Source organism: Onychostoma macrolepis, chromosome 07, assembly GCF_012432095.1.
Source record: "Onychostoma macrolepis isolate SWU-2019 chromosome 07, ASM1243209v1, whole genome shotgun sequence".
In the NCBI taxonomy this organism is placed as follows: Eukaryota; Metazoa; Chordata; class Actinopteri; order Cypriniformes; family Cyprinidae; genus Onychostoma; species Onychostoma macrolepis.
This window is the reverse complement of record NC_081161.1, coordinates 44,947,789-44,971,906: the sequence shown is the minus strand read 5'-3', so window position 1 is coordinate 44,971,906 and position 24,118 is coordinate 44,947,789. Positions and strand designations below refer to the sequence as shown.

The 24,118-nt window shown below is 37.0% G+C and overlaps 3 protein-coding genes and 1 long non-coding RNA gene across 4 annotated transcripts in view; 1 reads left to right on the top strand and 3 right to left on the bottom strand.

The window, feature by feature from the left end:
• Window positions 1–2,424, bottom strand: part of ltb4r2a (leukotriene B4 receptor 2a) — a 16,743-nt gene extending 14,319 nt beyond the window's left edge. The window contains exon 1 of the mRNA XM_058783592.1: window positions 2,355–2,424. The gene's annotated coding sequence lies outside the window, so the exon portion shown is untranslated. The remainder of the gene's footprint in view (window positions 1–2,354) is intronic.
• Window positions 1–24,118, top strand: part of LOC131545005 (uncharacterized) — a 24,605-nt gene extending 487 nt beyond the window's left edge. The window contains exons 2-3 of the long non-coding RNA XR_009272293.1: window positions 23,482–23,560; window positions 23,633–24,118. This is a non-coding gene — a long non-coding RNA (uncharacterized LOC131545005). The remainder of the gene's footprint in view (window positions 1–23,481; window positions 23,561–23,632) is intronic.
• Window positions 15,553–16,694, bottom strand: LOC131545004 (GTPase IMAP family member 7-like). Its single transcript, XM_058783595.1, has 2 exons — window positions 16,540–16,694; window positions 15,553–16,450 (listed from the first exon to the last, which is right to left on the bottom strand). Exons 1-2 carry the CDS (start codon window positions 16,544–16,546, stop codon window positions 15,570–15,572), a joined length of 888 nt encoding a protein of 295 aa, XP_058639578.1. The 5' UTR covers window positions 16,547–16,694; the 3' UTR covers window positions 15,553–15,569.
• On the bottom strand, window positions 21,814–23,575 carry LOC131545003 (GTPase IMAP family member 7-like). The gene is made up of 3 exons (XM_058783594.1): window positions 23,441–23,575; window positions 23,155–23,195; window positions 21,814–22,966 (listed from the first exon to the last, which is right to left on the bottom strand). The coding sequence occupies exons 2-3, from the start codon at window positions 23,165–23,167 to the stop codon at window positions 21,849–21,851; spliced, it is 1,131 nt and encodes a 376-aa protein (XP_058639577.1). The 5' UTR covers window positions 23,168–23,195; window positions 23,441–23,575; the 3' UTR covers window positions 21,814–21,848.

Below are 24,118 nucleotides of genomic sequence, written 5' to 3'. Positions count from 1 at the left end.
TGTGATTTAACAAATTATTATATGAAACGTAAACCTTTTTTTCTTTTCTTTTTTTTTCTCTTTTTTTTTTTAAGTGTTAGATTTCAAAACAACTTGTATTTGTTGGAGAAAAAAAAGTCAGAAAATTATATCACTGTTTCTTACAACACTATTCTGTGAAAACATTGCAAAACCACAGGTACCATATACAGTTTGTCATTTATTTACATTCAGTTCCATGGGAAAAAGGGACAAGTTTTTCCACATAAAACCTGCTTCCTGATAGCGAGACCAGACATGAACGCTGCTGGCATATGTGCTCCAGAAATCTTTCACAATTCTTTCCTAATTCCACCAAAACCAAACTCATACAAAACCAGGATCAGATGAAAGAAAGACAGAATGATAACAAGATTTGCTGAAGTGAAGTTCAACACGCTTGGATTGACTTCCTGACATTCCCGTTTCAATGTGGTCAGTCTTTGCACATGTCTGGGAGACTGAACACAGTCTGAGACATACACATCAAACAGACGTGAAAATCCACTCACACCCACTAACAAAGACCAACACGCCCTCGGTGAGAGCACAATAGAGTAATGAGCACTCGACTACACCTGCGTACAGTGACACACACCTGATTCTGAATCACAGTACATGCTACACAAATAAGCATATGCATTTGTGGCTTTGTGAAAAATCATGTTCAATTTTGGCTTTTATAAGAATAAATCCAATGTATTGTCCTTGTTTCCTTGAGACCACCTCGAAACGTTAATGTTACTCAACACGGTTCATTAAGCTGTGTTGTACAGCACTAGCCTGAAAAACGTAAGCAGCGAGTCTTAACAAGCTTTACACAGATGACAATATTCTACTGACATGCACAGGGGGGGAAAAAAACTGAATTTATGTGAGAAGATGTGCGCTGACATGGGTGGATGCCCAGACACACTTCTCTTGGATTGCTGATAGTGATCTTACTAAAAAAACAGCATTGGCAGCTATCTACAGCCCCAATATAGCACAGGTTGCATAATGTGGGAGTGTGATAAACAAATATAACTAACATGATGCAATAATGTTCATATCATGATTACCGTATTTATGTATCATGATATATGTGTCTCATGTCCAAAATAGTACCATGCCCATTGTGCTTTTTATAATGTTTTGCATGCATGCATGTTGTCATGTATAAGATTCACATTATTTGCAAGTACTTTTTCTGTCGCTTTACTTTTATTACATTTAACTAATTAGACACAATTTTTACCGTTTATACATAGTGCCACATTGTTTTTAATGGCATATCATTAAATATGTTTACAGCATTTGTATTGCAGCATTTGGGGAGCATAAATGTATTTACACTGCAATCATAGTCAATCCTTAAATTCCAGTTGAGCTGCTCACTGGTGCTACTGTAGGTCTCTGACCCTCGAGGTTCACTGTCCTGCAGATCTTATCACCAAAACTGATCAATCTCACCTGCCTGAAACTTTCTAGTAATCCTGAAGATCTTGATTGGCTTGTTTTCGATTTGGTTGAAACTAAAGTTTGTTGGATCAGAGTTGAGAGAACATACTGTATGCTCTTAAAAATGAGTAATAATAACCTGAATAACCTTTTTCAACTTTAAAGAGCCTTATGTGCAATGGAAAAGTTTTATGGGTGTTAATAAAGAGCCTTTATTTTTAAGAAGTGGTCACTGGTTGGTCTGTCACCTTCAGCTGGTTTGTTGCTGGTCTGAGGTGCTGGTCTAACAGCTTAGAAATTTGGGAAAATTTGGACAGCCTATTTCCTTATTTCTTTCCAGATGAAAGTGAGCCAGCATATCATACATTATTTCTTAAACATTTCTTGAAAACCACTTTTTAAAAAAAAATAAAATAAAATGTTACATAACATAATAATGTGTACTTTAGCTAAAAACCATATACTACTACTGCAAATCAATGTAGCTCAAGTCATAGATCATGGTCATAGGTTCGATTCCCTGAGAACACGTATACAGGCAAAATGTATACCTCGAATGATCTGGATAAAGCATCTACTAAATGCATAAATGCAAACTTTGTATTGTTCACATAAGAAAAAAAAACAAAAAAAAACAGATATGGTAGGCTACATACATGTAGTTATTCATTGAATAATAACCTAGATTATTTAGTTAAAGACAAGTGGCCTGATTTCTTAATATCATGAGCATGTCTTTATATCTCTCTGGCTGTAAACACACAGTGATAATTATTAACTGTGATCTTCAAACTGACTGACTGACTCAGATATTATCAGAAAGCAGGAAACGAGTCTTACCTTCTTATACTTCCAGTGGCTTACAGCTACAAGTGAAAGCAGAGTTTATACGTCACCTTTTCTTTCTTTCTTAGTTCCTCCTCAGGTAGTTCAGTTCCCTGGTGCTCTCACTGTGGTCGTCTGTCGTTCCTCTCTATAGTCCACATATTTCTGTGGCTCTCTCTACATTCTGTGCAGCCTCATGTCTCAGCGTGTCATCAGTGTCTCTCTCTCTCTCTCTCTCTCTCTCTCTCTCTCTCAGAGGTGGAGTTTCTCTTTGCTGTCTTTAAATTCATTGTATCTTATCATTTGATAATCTATCCTAATAGATTTCGAAATATACAGCTGTTGATGACACACCTCCAGTAGAGACACAGCGCGCGCACACACGCCTCTGTTTGATCAAGCCACCACTCCTGTTAGTAATTTCTGAATCAGCATCCTGCACTCACACAGATGCTTGTACAAACGTGTGTTAGCACACATAAATACAGACGTTTACTTGGGTACTGAAGCACACGATGACATGCCAGTGACTTCTGCAATACAATGGAACTGTTACATTTGATGCTGTGTTTCCATTACTTGTGCTGATTTGTTCGTTTTGTTTGCACGCTACAAAAAACATTTCTGTTATATCTTTATGCCTCTTTCACGCTGGACAATTGACCCTTCACAGGGAGTTTGACTGACAGGCGATCTTACCAATCATAACGCAGAATCTGCCATTTTTTCCAACAAAAAACCAGGAGAGTAGATTAACTTCTGTGGACTTGATCTTGAAAAATGTTGAAACAATATACCCTCTGATGTTCTTTCTTGTTTATTTTAATGCTATAAATAGTAAAGAGGAAGAGATGATCGGTTCATGTGCCACTTGAACCGAGGCACTACAGCGATCTGTCATGACACAAGAGCCACAAAATTATATTTATTGTTTGAATTTCTTAAAATTGTTTGTTTCATAGCAAAAGTAACCTGCTATCTCCTGTCTGTCTGTGAGGTGTCAGTTTCCTCTTTGTTCTGCGAATTATTATTATTATTAATTTTTAATTTTTTCTGCATGAGAAAATGAGAGCACCATGGCTTGTCGGACATAGCAACAGTAACTAAGGGGGGCGGGTCTTTGCGAAGGGTCAAATGGCGACGAGATTTACAAATAAGTCTTTGAATCATTCACTCAACTTATTCATTTAAACAATAGGGATTCCCTAGGGCTTCGTAAAGAGAAATGGGGTCGGTTTGTGATTTGATGTAATTAAGTTTAATTAATTAGCTTTTCAACATAAAATTTGGTCCCACTTTATATTAGGTGGCCTTAACTACTGTGTACTTACATTTAAATTAATAATTTGGTACAATGCACTTATTGTGTACATGTTTTTACATTGTACTTATATTTTTAAAAATACCTTTATGTAAGTACATCTGTAATTAATTTCTGTAATTACATTTATAATTACACTGTTGACCCATCCCTCACACCTTAACCCACCCTTAAACCTACCCAGACCACCAAACCTGTCCCTAACCTTACCCACATGCCACCTCAATAGCAGAAAAAGTGTTACAATATTAACACAATAAATACATTGTACTTATTTTTTGATGCAAGTACATAGTAGTTAAGGCCACCTAATATAAAGTGTGACCTAAAATTTTAAATAAAATGAAGAACCAGATTTAAAATAAAAATGTATATATTATAACAACCCCAAAATATTTCATTCGATTACCTGCATCTGCATGACCATCAACCTGCATCAGAGATGGCGAACACGCAAATGTTGTTAAATTATCAAAACGTTTGGGAATCACTGGTGTGTTGAGCGGAGAATCAACGTTTGGGACTATTTTTAATACTTTTTTCACACAATGACTGGCAACACTTTTACGTTTAAAAGATGGATGGATAATTTTTATAGGCTATACATAGACATTTTCCTGTTTTCATTCATAATCACAATGGAAACTCAGTTGGTCTTCCTTTTCTGGAAAATATTTCATGATATTTGTAATGTAATTCCTTCCAGTCAGCAATAGCGTCAGGTTCCTGCAGGTTTTGTTTCTATCAGTGCGATGCTGCTTTATGAGGGTCTCGGCAGGGAAATGACATCCGCTGTGGTGGGATATGAGTGAGTCTGAGTGCAGTTTTAATTGATCCGGTATTTTAAGAAATGTTTTGCATTAAACAGAATCAATGTAAAATGTTTTTGACTCAATGCAGGTTGCGTATAGCTGCCCAGGGAAATGGTCATTCATGATTCACCTTCTAAGGAAATTTTTCCTATACAGTTTATTGCACTTACTGTAATTCTGTCATTTCACTCTTGGAAAAGTGGTATTGGGTAAGCTTCCAGGTACTTAAAGAAACTATGTTCATGCATTCTGATAACAAACATTAACTCCATCCTGGAATTAACTAAAGGATTATTCCTAAAGAAAATTAATGGAAAACACTCATAATTAAGTGCATGCTGCTTTATCTCCTGCACTCTGTATTTGTACTGTGCTGGATTTTTTTTTTTTAAGGAAAACCTTTCTATTCTGGCTTGATTTCTACTTTTGTTCATTCATAAATGATCAGTGACTGTCTAATAACTACTATTAAGCAATCCGTGACAGAATGACAAATAGTAGTGTAATAAACTGACGCACACAACTTAACTTATCCAGACACGCCTATCAAACACCCGCCTTAAAAACAAGCCACGTGCAAAGAAACGTCCACCTCCATCAGCATCTCCATCCATCAACATCCATTCTATTACAACCTCTTCAAAAAGTATTTGTGTGCAGGGGTGTCGCTATGGTTTCTGGGCCCCCTGAACAGCATATTGACTGGGCCCTTTTATTAATTAATTAATTAATTAATTTTAATCTCAATAGATGTTTTTAGAAAAGTCATTGGTCAGTTTTCTCAAGGTATTACAGACTTCTTTGCATGAGCTCCACCTGCTGGATAGATATCATCCAGCATGTCAGACCAGGGTATTTTATTACAGTTTACTTTCATTACACTACTGTAAAGTTATCTTACAGTAGATGCATTAGAAGAGAAAAGTACAAAAACCAAACAACTGAATATACAGTAAACACACATTGGAATATCCTGTCAGTTTCTGTACAGCAATACATAAATAAATACAGCATCCTCTGCCAAGTTGCATTACAGTATTGGTAATATCCTTATTTGTTATACTATAGCAGTTTCTTAGTCTTCTGAGAAATACTTTCTCCACCTCCCCCAGACAGTCGACTCTCAGTTCTGCACAAATACATGTAAAAAGTACTTAGATACAAATCAATTCAACAGTTACGAGTTTGAGGCTGCGTGCTGCAGTGTTTACAGTACAAAGAATAGTGAAAGTTCTCTCATCTGAAGTACTGTAATTGTAATGTGTAAGTAGATGATCCTGCAGGCAGCTTTCCTTATGATCATTTAATGCAGAAGCACATGCTCAACTATAGTGATGTATATTTCATCAGCAACAAATGACCTTTGACCTCATCCCCTTCATTATTCCTCTTTTTCTCCCACTACCAGGATTCATTTTCGAAACACATAACCACCTGTGCTCCTGTTCTTATTGTAGTGGGATGAACAGTAGATGCGTTGTTTCTTTAAATATGCCATGAATGCATGAGTTGTCCAATCATATACTTTCACAGGTGTATAAAAGGGGGCTTTTAAGGCACCGTTGTGTTAGAGCACCGATTGTGCGTCACTGCCCGAGGCCTGCCCATTCCGGTTTTTGGCTCTTCCCGTCTCACAGGTATGTGTCTGCTAACTAGTCAGCATTGAGAGGTGCGCTTGAGGTAATAATAAATATATATATATATATATATAAATATACATTTTTTTTTTTTTATTCAGATTGTAGTTTTCCGACGGACAAACATCATAGTGGTTGGTTGGCGGCTGCCCTTCTCATTCAACATGCTTCTGTTGTAATCCGGTGCCTGTTCGCCATGTTGTCTGTCTGTGTGTGTGACCGGACCCGTGGCTATAGCAATAACATGAAGGTAGGTGTAATGACCGCAGTTGATGCGTAGTATTTTATGTGGTAAATAATTTTATGTTTAAACCTTTTTAGGAGGAATAGTTGATCTAGGATGCATTTCATTCAGTGCAGCCTGAGGGGCAACAATCCTTGATGCTGCTGCTTTGTTGACGTTATTGCCTGGGATTTAATCCTGCTCTTCAGGGTGGCGCTGTTTATCGCTTCCCTCCGATAGACCAGGGGCCTGTTGTCACGAATCTGGTCTGCACTCCCGTTCATTCACCACTAGAGGTCACCCGCTCACCACATGGACTTTTACACCACACATCACATGGACTGCATTTCCCATCAGCCATCTCACCAATCACACGCACACAGCTGTCACCAATCACTCATTGCACTAATCACACGCACACCTGATCACACAGCATCACTGATCACACACACTATTTCAACCCTGGACATGCTCTCCCTCGTTGCCGAGTATTGTACGCATTATTGCTGCCCTACAGAGCCCTATTAGTTAGCCTAGCCTAGCCTAGCCTAGCCTAGCCTAGCCTAGCCTTGCCTTGCCTTGCCTTGCCTTGCCTAGCCTAGCCTAGCCTAGCCTAGCCTAGCCTTTGTCGGATTGTGTTTTCCCCTGCCTGGACTATCGCTCACGTTTTTGATTACCTCTCTTGTCTAGCCCTCTTGATACTGTTCGCTGTCGCCTGACCCACGCCTGTTTCAGTTTACTCTTTGCATTGCCTTTATATACCTGTTTGCCATTGTTTGACCCTGCCTGTTTGTTGCCAATAAAGTCTGCAAATGGATCCGCACGCCTCTCGTCTCGTCAGCCCTGTAACACCTGTTCCGTAAAACAAGTTTACCAAATAAGTCAGGTTTATTTCAGTTAGTCTGACTTATTGTCAGTTGATCTGGTTCAAAATAAGTCAGACTAATTTAAATAAGCCTGGCTTAGTTGGTTAACTTGTTTTATGAAACAGGCCCCAGCTCTTCTGTGTGTACTTGTTTTGTTCATTGTTGCTTTATTCATTCCTGTTGGTATTTGTTTGGTTTGTTGCATATTTGTTGAAGTTTTTTTTTTCCCCAAGTTATTCATTTATCTATATTGCATTGTTATTGTTCCTTATTCTGTGTATTTTCTTTGTTTTGTGTATTTTTGTTTTATATGATTAACTTGGGTTTTAGTGCGACTATTGCTTTATCTTTACTACTTTTGCTTTGCTTGGCCTTGTTTAGTTTTTTGTTTACTTTATTATGTTTATGCAAAATTGGAGTAAACATCCACTTTCATTGGATGATACATTTTTACCTCATAGCAGGTGTTTTTGATTTTTCTTTTGTAATTTTCATTAAGTGTTGCGCAATTGTATAATTTGCTATCGTTATTTTTGTTTTGTGAGATTATTTGGTTAACTTTGTCTTTTGTGGCAGGAACCGAGGCTTCCAGGCAGGCCGCTAGTCGGCCCTTGTGTGCGGTGGTGGGACTCTGTCCCGGAGTGTAGTGTGCTTATGCGTGATCTTCTAGTGTGTGTGTGTGTGTGTGTGTGCGTGTGGTGTAGTGAGACTTGTGCACGAACAATGTGGCGTACTTGCAACAAACTTTCGGAAGTGACATCCGTATATTCTCTCGAAATCGCAATGACATTGTGATAATCATAACTATGGACTGGACAAAATATGGTGTGTCAGAATAGATGTGCATGAAGACCGACAGATTTGATTTTGGAACAGAACATACTTCCGGAGCTCTATGATGGGACTCGAGACCGGTCTGTAGCGCAGTTGTCTTTCCTTCCTTCCTTATTTCTTTCTCCCTCTTTCTTTCTTTCTTTCTTTCTTTCTTTCTTTCTTTCTTTCTTTCTTTCTATATGGGTCGCGTCAATTTAAAAAGAAACAAATAGGGTCGCTCTGAAAAAGGTTTGAAAACCACTGTATTAAAGCACTCGAAGGAACTGAAATATTACAAGAGCTCTAGAAGAACCCATGATCTGCCATGCTGGATTATGTCTGTCCAGCAGATGGCGCTAATGGCAGTTTTTTTTTTTTTTTTTTTATCAATCAGAAAAATGTGCACAAATCACATGAACTTATAAACTATGGAGAATCCAGATACATTTAGATACTTTTGCCATTTAAAATGACTGGGGGGGAAATATCTATCCATCTTTCTAAATTTCAAACATTTTAATTGCATGAAGCATTGTTTGCATCCATGTATTAACTCAAATTGCATGGGTGCCATCTGCTGGACAGAGTTCACAAAACATGTCAGATCATATTTGCATACTAAATGCACAACAGCAACAACTAAACTTTGTCATGCCAAACAGTCTACAGTCAGATTAGACTAAGATTTTATAAATGAGACCTGCACAAAATTACAGAAAAAAAAAAAAAGTTCTGTCTGAAAAATAAAGATGTTTTATAATAATTATTCAGTCTGACTGCATAAACATGTAAACCCTATTAAATAAATAAATAAAAATAAATGTATTTAAAATGCATTTATTTTATAACTAAGAGTTCAAATCTATTAGTATATTTATTGACATCGCTGGAGACTTACTGATAATAAAGATTATAATTCAATTGTATTTAGAGTACTGTGTACAATGCACTTTTCTTAATATTAAGCAGAGAAATCTGTTTAAATGTCATTATTGCAATTTAAAAGATATTTAAAATGTACCCCAAAATGTAATTGGACTTCAGCACTACTTCCTCACAATTAAAGTGCATTAAGGACAAAGTTAGTTGTTCCAGTTTAGCAGACTTCAAGTATACCAGTTTAGTACAACAAAAGTATAATTGCAGCGTATTTTTATCAAGCACATAAATATGTAATTGTATTTGTAGTATACTTGGCATGAAAGAAAAAAAAATGTATTTCAAATACAGTTTAGTACTTTTATTTTTCAATAGGGAATGTATTAACGTAATTTAACATTACTATTAAGATAATCCTTAAATTAGTGCACATATTGTATCATTAGAAAAATTTAAGATAAATAGGAGAAAGTACTTCCAAATGAAAAACTCAGAAGATTCTTCAAATATGAACATTATTTTACCCTGCAAAAACAAACTGAACTGAAACTGTGTCTCTGAAAATGTGGTTTTATTCCGTGAGAGAGCAGTTAAACTCAAAGTTTAAAAGATGAGTAGATTTTTTTTTTTATTATTTCACTATCACCAGCATCAGTATGAACAATCTTCCTTTGTTCAAATTTATTTGTTTTGTTTTACTTTCAGTTTCCACCAAAAAAAAGGTATTTCACCTTTACCAACATTATTCATTCCATTATTCCAGATATACTGGTTTATAATTCAGTGGTACATGGTTCAATTCTATTAACACATACCTGAAGCGTCTGCATGTATGAAACAGATCCTGTGAAAATGAATACAGAGTGATGTACTAGAGAGTTAATGTACTTATGTCTCATTTATGGTGAACCTTGTATCTTGATTCTTTCTAACTGACTAAAACAGTCAAATACTTTGATTACACTAAAGCAAAATCGGTCATTATATGCTGCTTTTTTATGATGCCACAACAAACTAGCTCCACAATATTGGTGCAGATCCATTTTTATAAATGTAATGTTACGTCTTTACTTGGTTTTATATGAATTTGTCATTTTCTCTTTAAATGCAACAGCAGTAAACTGGTGTACGTTCTCAATCACATGTTTTGCCATCTCAAAGTTAGTATCTATTGCTCTCTTCATTGCATCATACATTGAACCGGCGTCTTCTGCTGCTTCCCATCCAATGATTGTTCCTCCAACTGCTCCTACAGCCGGAGCCCCGAGAACGACACCTGCAGCTACTTGCCCCGCTGCCGCTGCTGCTCCTGCTGTCGCTGCTCCTGTAACTCCTCCTCCCGCAGCAATCGTTACTCTCTCCATTCCTCTAGCTAGTGCAGCCTCTATGAATGCTTGCATCTTTGGTGTAATGTTTTGGCTCACGAGAATCACAGCTGAGGTCCCCAGTACTAAAATGGCCAGACAGCCTCCAGTCACTGTCCCTGTCATCGCTCCGACAATCTTACGTGAAAAATTGGCTATTGGAAGAAGATGCTTGTCAAGTCATTTTTATTTCTATAGCACTTCATGCAATACCAATATGTCAAAGCAGCTTCACAGACATAAACAGGAACATGGGAGAATCAGTTAAGGAAAATCAGCTATGGAGATCATTCAGATTCTGCTGTAAAGCAACACTAATGTTAGTCATTTCATTTCTGAAAATGGCTTATTTTAAGCTGCCAATTAAAAAACAGTAATGTGGATCATTCTATTTTCTTTTCTTTTTTTTTCACTGATATGATATACAGCATTACTCATTTACATATATATTTACAATGTTCAGTCTTTTCTGATGATCTTTCACGTGTTTATGCAACCAATCCCATAGAGAAAAATTGTCAGGCTAGGTGATGTTTTAACATACCTCCCATTATCCTTCTCTGCTATTGATGTTGGCGTCTGTAATAAAGGTAATATGTAGGTTATTAAAAATGCTGGGCACTTCTTCATATCTAGAACCATTCATGGATGTTTGTATATTTAAGCCTGTCTATTAAAGTAGGGAGGCAAAAAAAAAAAAAAAACTTTTTATTAGTAAAAGGTGACGTTTTCGGGCCTGCATAGATTCAGTTTTGACTTGAACAGCCATTATAGACTTTTAACCAATAGGGAAATATTTTGAATGGAAGAATAGCACGGCATGTTGTCACACTGGGTCAAGTCACAATGGAACAGGTTATTAATTAAGGAAAATGTAAACAGTAAAACAATTAGAAATAACAAAACACTTCAAGAATATTTTTGCTCACAATAAGACACTAAGGACTGTTTAAGTTTAAATCCTTCAGTTGACACATCCTTATGTTTTCAGCATAAATACAATTAATACACAAAATAATGTTAGAACTGCAGGAAATACAATATAATTCAGTTCAACTTTCACATCAGAATATTAGTATAGTATTGCCAAAAATTGTACGTTTATCGATCTATGTGAAAAGTGAATTACCTGTGTTGATGCACCAGTGGCTGTATATAGATTATTTTCTGATAAAAATGTAAAAAATGACATATGAGAAAGAAATCATGAAAAAAATATATACAAATATGAAGAAAAATTATGACCAAATAGTGGTAGATGAAAAACATGGACACCCTACTCACATCCACTTATGAACTCTGTCTTTCGACACGCTTTCACTTTTGCCTCAGTTGATATAAAGCAAGAGACAGAATGAAGAGAGTGACGAAGCAAGGGGAGTTTCACGTTTATCAACAACAGGAGCATACAGCAGCTCTTGAGCTCTTTCATTGTCATGGGTCCCATGTTGTCGAACCTGCGTAACCGGCCCCAAACACATCAGACAAGAACCCAAATCATCTCTATATAATTTATACATATAAATCATTCAAATCAAGCATACTTCATAATAATTACCAAATATACATTCTGGTCCTTTTGTCAATCAAAGAAAAGACATCTTTACATACCTAGTTTATTTATTTTTTTTTTTGGCAAACCCCTAAACAGCCACTGTATGGCTGTGGCACATTCTGCAGGGCTGTTTAGATCCAGTCCTAATCACAAACACCCAAACAAGACAATCAAAGTCTTCTGATGACCTAAAAATGACAAGTTGGTGTATCCAAAAGTTGGTATCACCAGGGTGGGTAAAGTTGGTAAAATTACAAGTTGGCGTGTATCACCAGGGTTGAAAGCAATGAGGATCACAAAGAAGGAGAGTTATATAGATTTGAACCTGCCATACGTAGAGGAGAACTATGAGAGAGACATCCCTGGAATTAATTCTGTTTATCAAAGTACAATCGAAGCACCTTGCTTATCAAAGTGGAGAGGTAAATGATGGCCAGCCACACTAGCTTTCTCTTTTGTTTTATATACGTGGTCCTACTGGGACAAAACTTCACATTTTTCTAACAGATAAACACAACCTGTAATCACAGTCATGAAAGTTGTAAAACAATGACAGCAAGGGTGTGGGTTCAAGGGTGGAATGAGCCGTCAACCTTCATCTGATCTGCTGAAAACTTTCAACCTCTTCCACAAGTGTTACTATAAACAAACATAAACAAAGTAACTTACTATAACTTTGTTATATTTATTATATGGTTTACTAAATTAGTAGTAGTAGTAGTAGTAGTAGTAGTAGTATTTCTGCATTTCACTTTTGCTCCAGCTTGTGTGCTTGTGCTTATTACTTTTAAAAAAGTAATACATTTTTAAAAGGAGCAACATGCTGTGCCCCCGTCCTCATCAGCGCTGCAGTTCTTATAGCTCCACATAGAAAAAGAAAAAGCACAGACCCAGCACTCACTGGGACATAACAAGAGGTAATATGTAAAAAGGCAGCAATGCGAGTTTAAGTGTATTTAAACACCAGAAAATGCACTAAATATTTATTATTCATCATCTGTAGAAACTATAGAAACTTGGCAAGTTGGCATAAATGTGGGCTATTTGGTGACTGCTAACTGCATTTTTATGTTGAAACTTGCTGTTCTCGTGTTTAATTAAATCGTAGCCGTTTAAAGTTTAATTATCACATTTAAGCAATATTACAATTCCTGTTTTTCCACCCTCAGATTTAAAAGGCACCACGCAAACCATGCAGTTGGAACATACCATCTATACAAGCTGTGTGCGAGAAAACATTGAACCTTTCACTACATAATACAAGCAGGGCGTCGCCCGAAAATGCCATCGCGAGCACTGAGAAGTTACGAGTGTGTGAGCTTGTTTATAGAATGCTGTTGTCACTGCATATATACACACACTCCTAAAAATACAAATACTTATTCAAAAAATATAGTTTACCTGCAGCCAGTAGGTCCCTCTCCAGTTTAGGCCCCTGGGTTTCAGCTTGTTAAAGCCCGTGCATTAATGTGCCCCTGATTATGTGACTGTAACTCCACTTGTTTAACAATGGGTTTAATAATTGGGGTGTTAGGAGTGACTCCTGATTTCTGTAAACATACAGGTAACTTGAGGGACTGACTCCTGCTTCACTCCTGTTCTTTGTGGTGTGTATGTGGCCAATGCAATGCAAAGCAGCACAGTTAAAAAGGCATGAATATCCCTCGACTGCAATGAGCTCTGCTTTACATGAATTAAAATATAGATGTACAGACTGCAGAATATCATTTAAAAACATTTTATTCTCAGTTGTCATGTACATCTGCACTACTTAAATCCAGTCATGTACCCATGCTAAATGTATATCAGGAAACTAATATTTCTAAGTATTCTAATATTCAAGTGTGCGTTACAAAATCTATTCACAATTCCTTTAGAGAAATGAGAATACAGCTCAATTAATGTCAAGCAAAACTGTACAGGTGCTGGTCATATAATTAGAATATCATCAAAAAGTTGATTTATTTCACTAATTCCATTCAAAAAGTGAAACTTGTATATTATATTCATTCATTACACACAGACTGATATATTTCAAATGTTTATTTCTTTTAATTTTGATGATTAGAGCTTACAGCTCATGAAAGTCAAAAATCAGTATCTCAAAATATTAGAATATTACTTAAGACCAATACAAAGAAAGGATTTTTAGAAATCTTGGCCAGCTGAAAAGTATGAAAATGAAAAGTATGAGCATGTACAGCACTCAATACTTAGTTGGGGCTCCTTTTGCCTGAATTACTGCAGCAATGCGGCGTGGCATGGAGTCGATCAGTCTGTGGCACTGCTCAGGTGTTATGAGAGCCCAGGTTGCTCTGATAGTGGCCTTCAGCTCTTCTGCATTGTTGGGTCTGGTGTCTCTCATCTTCCTCTTGACAATACTCCATAGATTCTCTATGGGGTTCAGGTCAGGCGAGTTTGCTGGCCAATCAAGCACAGTAACACTATGGTCATTGAACCAGCTTTTGGTACCTTTGGCAGTGTGGGCAGGTGCCAAGTCCTGCTGGAAAATGAAATCAGCATCTCCATAAAGCTTGTCAACAGAAGGAAGCATGAAGTGCTCTAAAATTTCCTGGTAGATGGCTGCGTTGACTGTGGACTTCAGAAAACACAGTGGACCAACACCAGCAGATGACATGGCAGCCCAAATCATCACAGACTGTGGAAACTTCACACTGGACTTCAAGCAACATGGATTCTGTGCCTCTCCACTCTTCCTTCAGACTCTGGGACCTTGATTTCCAAATGAAATGTAAAATTTACTTTCATCTGAAAAGAGGACTTTGGACCACTGAGCAACAGTCCAGTTCTTTTCTCCACAGCCCAGTTAAGATGCTTCTGGCGTTGTCTCTGGTTCAGAAGTGGCTTGGTAGCCCTTTTCCTGAAGACGCCTGAGCGTGGTGACTCTTGATGCACTGACTCCAGCTTCAGTTCTCTCCTTGTGAAGCTCTCCCAAGTGTTTGAATCGACTTTGCTTGACTGTATTCTCAAGCTTGCGGTCATCCCTGTTGCTTGTGCACCTTTTCCTACCCAAATTCTTCCTTCCAGTCAACTTTGCATTTAATATGCTTTGATACAGCACTCTGTACACAGCCACACCTTTCAGTAATGACCTTCTGTGACTTACCCTCTTTGTGGAGGGTGTCAATGTTCATCTTCTGGATCATTGCCAAGTCAGCAGTCTTCTCCATTATTGTGGTTTCAAAGAACAAGAGATACCCAGAATTTATACTGTAGGGATGGTCATTTATTCAAACTCAAATGTAAATATTCTAATATTTTGAGATACTGACTTTTGACTTTCATGAGCTGTAAGCTTTAATCATCAAAATTAAAAGAAATAAACATTTGAAATATATCAGTCTGTGTGTAATGAATGAATATAATATACAAGTTTCACGTTTTGAATGGAATTAGTGAAATAAATCAACTTTTTGATGATATTCTAATTATATGACCAGCACCTGTATGTAAAACTTTCTATTTGTGATCACAAAAAAAATTTGACACAAATGTTTCATGATTTTAAACATAAGTTTGAATGATACAGATTTGTTTTCATTAACACAGCTGATTGTTCTAAACAGGTCATAGAATATAGTTACAATTATTTTTTATTTTCTTCTGTTTCTGTTGTTTTATTATTGAAAACATTAGCAACAAATCGTTGTATGTTCTCAGCCACAGCTGTTGCGGTGATCATTGCATCATACACTTCTGTTACAACTCCAAGAACACCTGCACCTGCTCCTCCTGCTTCAACTGCTGCTTTTTCTTCCCTTTCTGTTGATGCTACTCCTGCCTTTTCTCCTGTTTTCACCGCTGCTCTCCAGGAACCCCTGCTGCTACATATAGCAATGCTCTTATAGGGAAGATCTTTTGCAAGCAATCCAAAATGAAAGCCACCGGACCATATGCACCCAGAAGAGCACCAATCAGCACTCCTGTTGCTACTCCTATAGCCTGCTCCAGCATTTTGTTTTGAACATTTTTCTTTGCTTTTTCTCGTTTCTCTTCTTGAGGCAAATTTTCCCCATCCATTTTTCCAATGTCCTCTTGAATGTGTTCCTCCATCTTCTGAAACAGCTCACTTGTGAAGCAGCCGTTCTTGTTCCTCATCTTCTCAATGGTCTCCATCAGATTTCTCATCTGAACCCTGTTGCTCTTGTTCCCCCGTTTACATTTTTTCCAGTATTTGTTGTCGATGACGTGACAGCGACCTCCACATTTATCAGCCAGCTCCTGTAGTTGTGAATTGGCCTTAAGAAATTCTTCAATGGTCTGGCCTTCTAGTTGCTTACCAAAAGTGAATAAGATCACTGTGTGGTCAAACACGTCCTCTTTCAGTGTGTTCAGACGTTGCTGTAACACCTCCAGTTCTTGGCTTGTGTACTCTCCGACCTTCAGAACAATCACAAAGGCATCAACACCTTCAGCGCATTCAACCAGAGCTTTGATGATCTCAGATCTCATCTCCTGATCATTATTATCTGTGTCAAAGAATCCAGGTGTTTCAATAACTGTGATCTTGCTTCCATATCGCCTCTTCTTTCTTCTTGCACTTTGAGCTTTTACTGAGTTATCCGAAGCTTTAGGGGTGAATACATTTTTTCCAAGCATTGTGTTCGCAGCACTGCTTTTGCCGTGTCCTTGCCTTCCTAAAAGCACGATTCTTCTCTCTGGCATAGAAACACAGGCTGTGGGAAACAAAGAAACAAACTAAATGTATGCAATATGAGTCTTTTCGAACAGTTATTGAAAGAAAAGGACAATTTGATGTACTTACAACCCATGATCCAAGCGTCTGTTGATGGCGTCAGTGTCTGTAAGGTAAATATGAAAGTTATTCTTCAGTCTTGCACCCTTCTTTATTTCTATAAACATTCATGGATAAAATTTATGACATTTTACCAAATACCAGTTTATTATAATGTCTGAGTACATTCAAATCTATGCTTGTTACCAATTATTCACAAAATAAAGCAGAGCTACATTTGGCAGCTATTCAGATGTCATCAGATGGCAGCTATAAAATGTCATCAGTCTTTATACAGATCAACCTTGCTCCTTTCAGTGGTATGAGTGGGTTTTCAAAATCTAATATATACATCTGTAAATGTCTGGACAATATATTCTGCCCTGATGAAACTGTAAGTCCCCTAATCTGTAAATGTGTAAAATGCAAAGTAAAAGTTTTACCTTTTTTTTTCTTTGTTCCACCAAAAGAATCAAAAAAAGAAATTGTTGTCGATGGATGACCCAACCAAGATCTACAGTAGCTTTCATTTCCTCTTATATAAGTCTATCGGAAAGGAACTTTCAAGTTAATCATTTTCTAAACAGTAAACACACCTAACAAACGCAGTCACCAACATGTACTAAACATTTGTGAATGATTAAATAAAGTCAGTGGAGGAGATGTACGTTGATTTTGTGTGGAAACAGCTCATCATATAATAAACTGAATGCCTGTCCACTAATCTACAGCATGCTGGCCATTAAATATTAATTTTGTCTGCTATTCTGACACTACTTAGTTTCTGGTATCTGCAATTGGTGACATCAGGGCTGTTATATGATTGACATGACTTATAATATGTAAATGCTCATGACAGTGTCCAGTTACGATACCTCGCTCTGTCAGGAAATAGATGTTGGCTCTTGATTCTGATGTACAAATAGCCAAAATCTTGTCAGGGCAAGATCAGGAAGCAGAAGACGAAGTGAAGAAAAAATAGCAGTTTATTAAAATATTCTTACTAAGTCACATTTTGTCTGATCAGCATAAATTCAAGAAGAGTTGTACTAAAGCAAGGATGATTGAACATCATTCTGTGACACTGAAGACCTTGAAATGAGTCATTTCCTTACCTGTGCTTACTATGCAGCACAAAACACAAAATTAAACGGTAATATGAGATGCAAAATAAAGAAAACAGAACAAAAATTGGCACACCGAAGCTCATGCAGCATCATGCAGGCTCTTCATCAGACAGTTAAAACTTAATCAACAAGCCTTTATACTAACAGGTTTATACTACTTTATACTATAACATACATAACAAAAGAAACAAAACAAAATGTTTTGGTGTGCTGACTTTTGTTTTCTTATTATCTCTGATGTTAAGCACCCAACTTAAGCATGTTGCCAGTGATGCACTGTAAAAAGTGATAAGTTGACTTAATTTTTTTTTTAAAAATGAGGAAACCTGTTGCCTTAAAATTAAGTAAATAATAATAAAAAAATAAAAATAATTCACTTAACTTATTTTTTTAAATGATTATGTACTTAAACCCGTTGCCTTAAAATGATTAAGTCAACTTATCACTTGTTACAGTGATGTGCATGCTTAGTAAGTAAATAAGAAAATCAATACTCAGTTTATATTAAACTGAAATTATTTATATTAACTGAAATTATTATTGTGACTGCAACACAATTCAACTGTCAAGCCTGAAGCCAAAAAATCTAACATTTATCCCTAATGTGAAATATGAGTCTGTGAACTTTGATTTAGACAAACTTTTATTAGGCTACACATTATAGTTAGTGAAGCATGAGAAGCATGTCATTTATGAATACAAATGAATTAAATATCTATTTTCAAAATGTATTTATGTTTTTGTATAAAGTAAGTGCAAGTTCTTGTAAGTGCAACTTTTGCATTTTCAGTTAGCTGTTGCTGCCTTGTTCATGGCGTCACACACTGAATCAGCATCTTCTCCAACTGCAGCTGGTATTTTGGATTTTAACAGTTCATATGAAGGGCAAAATGCTTGTAATACTGCCACAACTGAAGCTAATGCAACACCTTTGCCCAGAAGAGCCCCGAGCACTATCCCTGTTGTTGCTGCTCCTGCAACTTACTCCGGAATTGTTTCATAAACAATTTTCTTTGCTTTTTCTCGTTTCTTTTCTGGAGGCAAGTTGACCTGATTCATCTTCATCACCAAGCTGAGTTTGACACCCCTGTTGAAAAGCAACTAGAAGGCCAAACCATAGAAGAATTTGTGAACGCCAATTCACAACTTCAGGAGCTGGTTGATAAATGTGGATATGTCAGTCTCGTCATCGACAACAAATACTGGAACAACTGTCATTCAGAAGACAAGAGCAACAGATTTCAGGTGAAAAATCTGATGGAGACCATCGAAAAGATGGTGAAAGAGAAAGGCTGCTACAGCAATGAGCTGCAGCCCTGCAGAGTTTTGTTCCAACCCTGCTCCAACACACATACCATGTACTTTTCAATTGAGCCTGAAGGACTTGATTAGTTGGATCAGGTGTGTTGAATAAGGGTTGGAGCTAAACTCTGCAGGGCTGTGGCCCTCCAGGAATTGAGTTTGACAACCCTGCTTTACAAGATCACTGTGTGTTTTAAGGCGTCTTCTTTCAATTTTTTTTTTTTGGAAATTGCTGAAACACCTCATTTTTATGTCTTCTGTATCTTTCAACCTTTAGGACCATGACAAAGGCATCAGTGCCTTGAGCACAGTCAATCAGAACTTTCACAGCTTTGGCTGCCCACTGCTCCGGGTGTGTGTTCACTACTGTGTGTGTGTGCACTTGGATGGGTTAAATGCAGAGCGCACATTCCGAGTGTGGGACACAATACTTGGTCACACGTCACTTCACTTTTTTTTCTTTCAAAAAGCTCCGTTAAGAGGTTTTTTGTTTCTTTCAGAAAGTCACGTGATCCGTGAGAAACAAACTCTCCATTCAGTCAGTTGGAAGTTATGCTTTGCGAAATTCTTTTGGCGAAATCTTGGGCTTTATGTTGTTTTGGGGTTGTTATTTTACAAATGCTTATTATACCCCATACTTATGTAAGAAATGACATCTGCTAGAAAAAGAACAACTTCTTCTGTTTAGATACGTTTTTAGATGATAAAATATTCTATACAATTAGACAGGCTACATAGAGATACAAAGATACTTGCACATGGTTTTATATAATTCAATAAGGGATTGATTATCTTTGGATAAATATTTTATGGATGATAAATCATTTTTACATTCATTTTTTTAAAACAATTAATGACATTTACCCATTGTAATAATGTTTATCATCATTGACATTACTGTAGTGATTAGAAGAGAAGTTTAAGCTCCTGTTGAAGTTGAGTGTTTATGTTAGGCCCAACTAATTGGAAATATTTAGAGGGTTTTTTTGTTTTGGCAATATTTTGGCATTTCCAAAATATTTTTAATGTAGGCCTGTTACACTATATTTGTCAAAAAAAATTGCTTCATTGTGGATTATCACGCATTGCTCTAGAACCTCGTGAACTTTTTTTAATGGACTCTTCCAGTGGCGTAGGCAGAATTTTATTCTGGGCAAAAGTGAGCGGGCACCCATCGCCGTCTTCATTTGAGAAAAACATTTATTTCATAATGATATTTCCCCCCATTTTAAATTCGTATTATCCAATGAAAGGTTTTTTTTGTTTGTTTTTTTTATTTTTTTAATAAAAGATCAAAAGGATTAACAATGCAGATTAATTTTCACAGCCTTCTTTGATCATATTTACCAAGGGTGCCGATATTTTCGGCCATGACTGTAACTATAATGCTAATAATAAAGATATAAATTAAAAAAGAAAAAAAAAAGTTCTAAGGGCATAATCACTCTAGGCACAGTTGACTTGCACTAAAGCTCAAGCACGGTTGTCCTTTCACTAACAGACAGATATCACAGGATTATTACAAAGGCAGCTGAGGTTATGGTGGAATTTGCAGCTTTATTCACAAACTACAATACATGTTCATCAATAAGATGAGAACCAGACCCAATATAAATCTTAACGTACTCTAATTAAATTAATCGAAAAACGTGATATCCAAGTAGTAATACAGATTTTTGCTGTCATAATGATAACAATAGCGCATACAAAAATAGTAAATGAACTGTTCCATGCTCCGGCGTGGTTAGCGATCACATATGTACCGCACCCGAGCCACCTCTTCAAGCGGGCCAGGGCATGCTTAAACAAACCACACTGGACACACTGGAGCAGTCACACTTGTGAAATGAACTGGACTTTGGGGGTCAATCGCGCTCAAGCACGGATCAGATCCCCTAGTGTGAGTGCATCCTAAATCTAAGTGAATAGCAGATAGCACCACAACTATAACCATAACAGCACAAAAAAAAATGATGAATAATAAAAACATTGACAGCCAATCGGAATCATTTCTGCTTTAAAGAGCTTGAGCATTTAAAGTGACAGATGACACAACTGCATTGTATACTTAGAATACATTAATATTATCATTCTTGGTGTAAACAGACCTTAATAGTGTTAGCTACTTCTCTGAATGGCCAGTTTATTTTCAAAATACAAAATACTGTATTTGCATTTAAATACATTTTTCCACACAGTATTTTGTATTTTAAATACATTTTGATGTATTTGTGCCCATCTCTGTCGGTATTAGGTTTTTACTGGTGTTTCATCAACAGCTCACAGTCTCTACCCCACTGCAGCTATAGTCAAACACATGATCTCTCTCTCTCTCTCTCTCTCTCTCTCTCTCTCTCTTTAATTTAAATGCACCCACGATCCGATTCCTGCAAAACATGTGACATAATGAAAGTGAAACTAGACACAATAGTTACCACATAATTACACATTCCAGCTGCTGAAGCTGAAAGTGCAGGAGTAGTAGCAGGGGTGTGGGTATATGTTTATTCACTTTGCTTTATATATATCTTCAGTTTTGTTTGTTTTTCATCCTTTCTAAAGATGTACTGCGACTAGTCCTGCTTGTTTAATCTTTGCATCCATTCAAAGTATTATTTAAAATATACTCTGCATAAATGTAATGTATTCATTAAAGTCATTTTATTTAGCTTTTATTATAATGAATGTATTCCCTGAGCTGATAGTAGTCACAAATGTTAACTCTACTTTATCCAGCTTAATAATACACATTCTAATCGAACACAATTTTAATTGCTTTAAAGATATTTAATTGGAACATAAATATACATTCAAAGACACAAAGTATGCATATATACATATATAGCAAGTTTTATGAAGATGACAAACAGTTATAGTTTGTTTGTTTGTTTTTGTTTTGTTATTAACTCATCAGTTTGCCATTTTGCTTTTAAGCCCAACCATTTCTTCTGTTTTCTCAATCAGATATTTTCCATTCTCCCAAGTGCTCATTGCTGCGTTTGCAATGGCGTCACAGACAGATTCAGCTTCTTCTGCTGCATTCCATCCAGTAATTCCTCCAGCAACACCTCCTGCCAAACCCACAAATCCAAGCACACCTGCAGCGACTGTACCTGCACCTGCCGCTGCTGCTCCTCCTACACCTGCTGCTCCTTCTGCCGCTCCTACACCCGCTACTTCAAGTGCTGTTTTTAGAGTTAAATACGATTTTAAAATACTCGTAACTAAAGCTACTGAAACACCAATGCCGAGAAGAGCACCAATCACGGCCCCTGTTGCTACTCCTGCAAACTTCTCTAGATATTTGCAGTAAACATTTTTCTTTGCTTTCTCTCGTTGCTCTTCTGGAGGCAAACCGTCTTCGTTTATATTCTGCACCTCCTCTTGAATGCCTTTCTCCACATCTTGAAGCAGCTCACTGGTGAAGCGGCCGTTCTCTTTCACAATCTCATCAATGGTCTTCAGCAGATTTCTCACCTGAACTCTGTTGCTCTTGTTCCCCCGTTTACGTTTATTCCAGTATTTGTTATCGATGACGTGACAGCGACCTCCACATTTTTTAACCAGCTCCTGTAGCTGTGAACAGTCCTTCATAAATTCATTGATGGTCTGGCCTTCCAGTTGTTCACCAAAAGTGAATAAGATCACTGTGTGTTTCAAGACATTTTCCCCTTTCAGTGTGTCCAGGAGTCTCTGCACCACCTCGTTTTCATGTTCTGTGTATCTTCCAACCCTTATGACCATGACAAAGGCATCAACTGCAGGAGCGCAGTCAATCAGAGCTTTAATGATCTCAGATTTTGTCTCTTCATCATTACGACCTGTGTCAAAGTCTCCTGGTGTGTCAATAACTGTGATCTTTCTTCCATAAACTATCCTCTCTCTTTTTTTATATTCAACTAATTCATTTGAAGCTGAAGCTTTAGAGGTGAACACATTTTCTCCAAGAATTGTGTTCCCTGCGCTGCTTTTACCATCTCCTGCTTTCCCAAGAAGGACGATCTTTCTCTCTGGCAGCGAAACACTGGCTGTTGATAACAGAAACATTTTGTAATGTGAAGTTTTTTTTTTAAGCTTCCAAACAACAGTTATCTGGGAAATCTCCTGACTATTTCTCCTGTTCCCAAATATTTCAGTAGCTCTATACTCTCTGCCATTGTAAATGCATCTAGATTTTACACTACAAATATGACATTGTGTAACAGTCATAGCTTACAGGTACATCCCATGATCCTTGTCTGCTGATGATGTATGTGTCTGTAAGTTAAATTATATTTAGATTAGTCTTGACATTAACCGATCAACCATTCCATCTATATATATATATCCAATTACACATGCAATACTTTTGAGCTGAGACTAGATGTTAGAGGTCTTTAAAGAGCATCATACTCCTGCATTACATAAGTTAAACCTGATGCATTCCAAAGATGTTCAATTGCTTCTGGTAACACTTTACACTACTGTAAATGGTGTAAAATGACATTTAAAGGCCTACTCACTTTTTTACTGTTTTACCGTCCTTTCTTTGTTTCTCCAAAAGATCAAGACAGGAAGTGGAGAGGTTGTTGATGGATGGTCACACCAAGCTTTCGTTTCTCTTCTCAAATAAGCCTATATTGGTAAGAAACTTTCAGAATCGTCTTTCAAGTGTAACTGCTTTTCTAACAAATAAAGACAACCTGTAATCTCAGTCTTGAAAGTTGTAAAGCCATGAAAGGAGTTGGCGCCGTGGTGGAGTTTTCAACCTCCGCCTTGTCTGCTCAGATCATCAAAGCTTTCAAGAAAAAAACTGAAGACACACCTCTTCCACAAGAGCTGAACTACCACAACAAGAAACAAAGAAACTTACTGTAACTCCTATTTATGAAAAACAATATTTTGACATTTCACTTCTAATCCCGTTTGTGCACAAACTATTTCTTAAAATGAATGGTTGATCTCTATAATGGCATGTCCATCAAGATTTAGGGAAGAATACTGTATGCCATTCAGAATTCCTCTTTAGTGTTTTTGTGTTCATTTGAAAGGTGAATCAATGCATCCATGCAAATAAATAAATAAACATTACTGGTGTGCATCTTGAGACAGAACAATGGCAGCATAGGTGGAAATCACTGGGGGGGTCGGTGCAAAAAATGTTTTAAGTTTAGAAACCTTTTGAGTCACCCCTCCCTTCC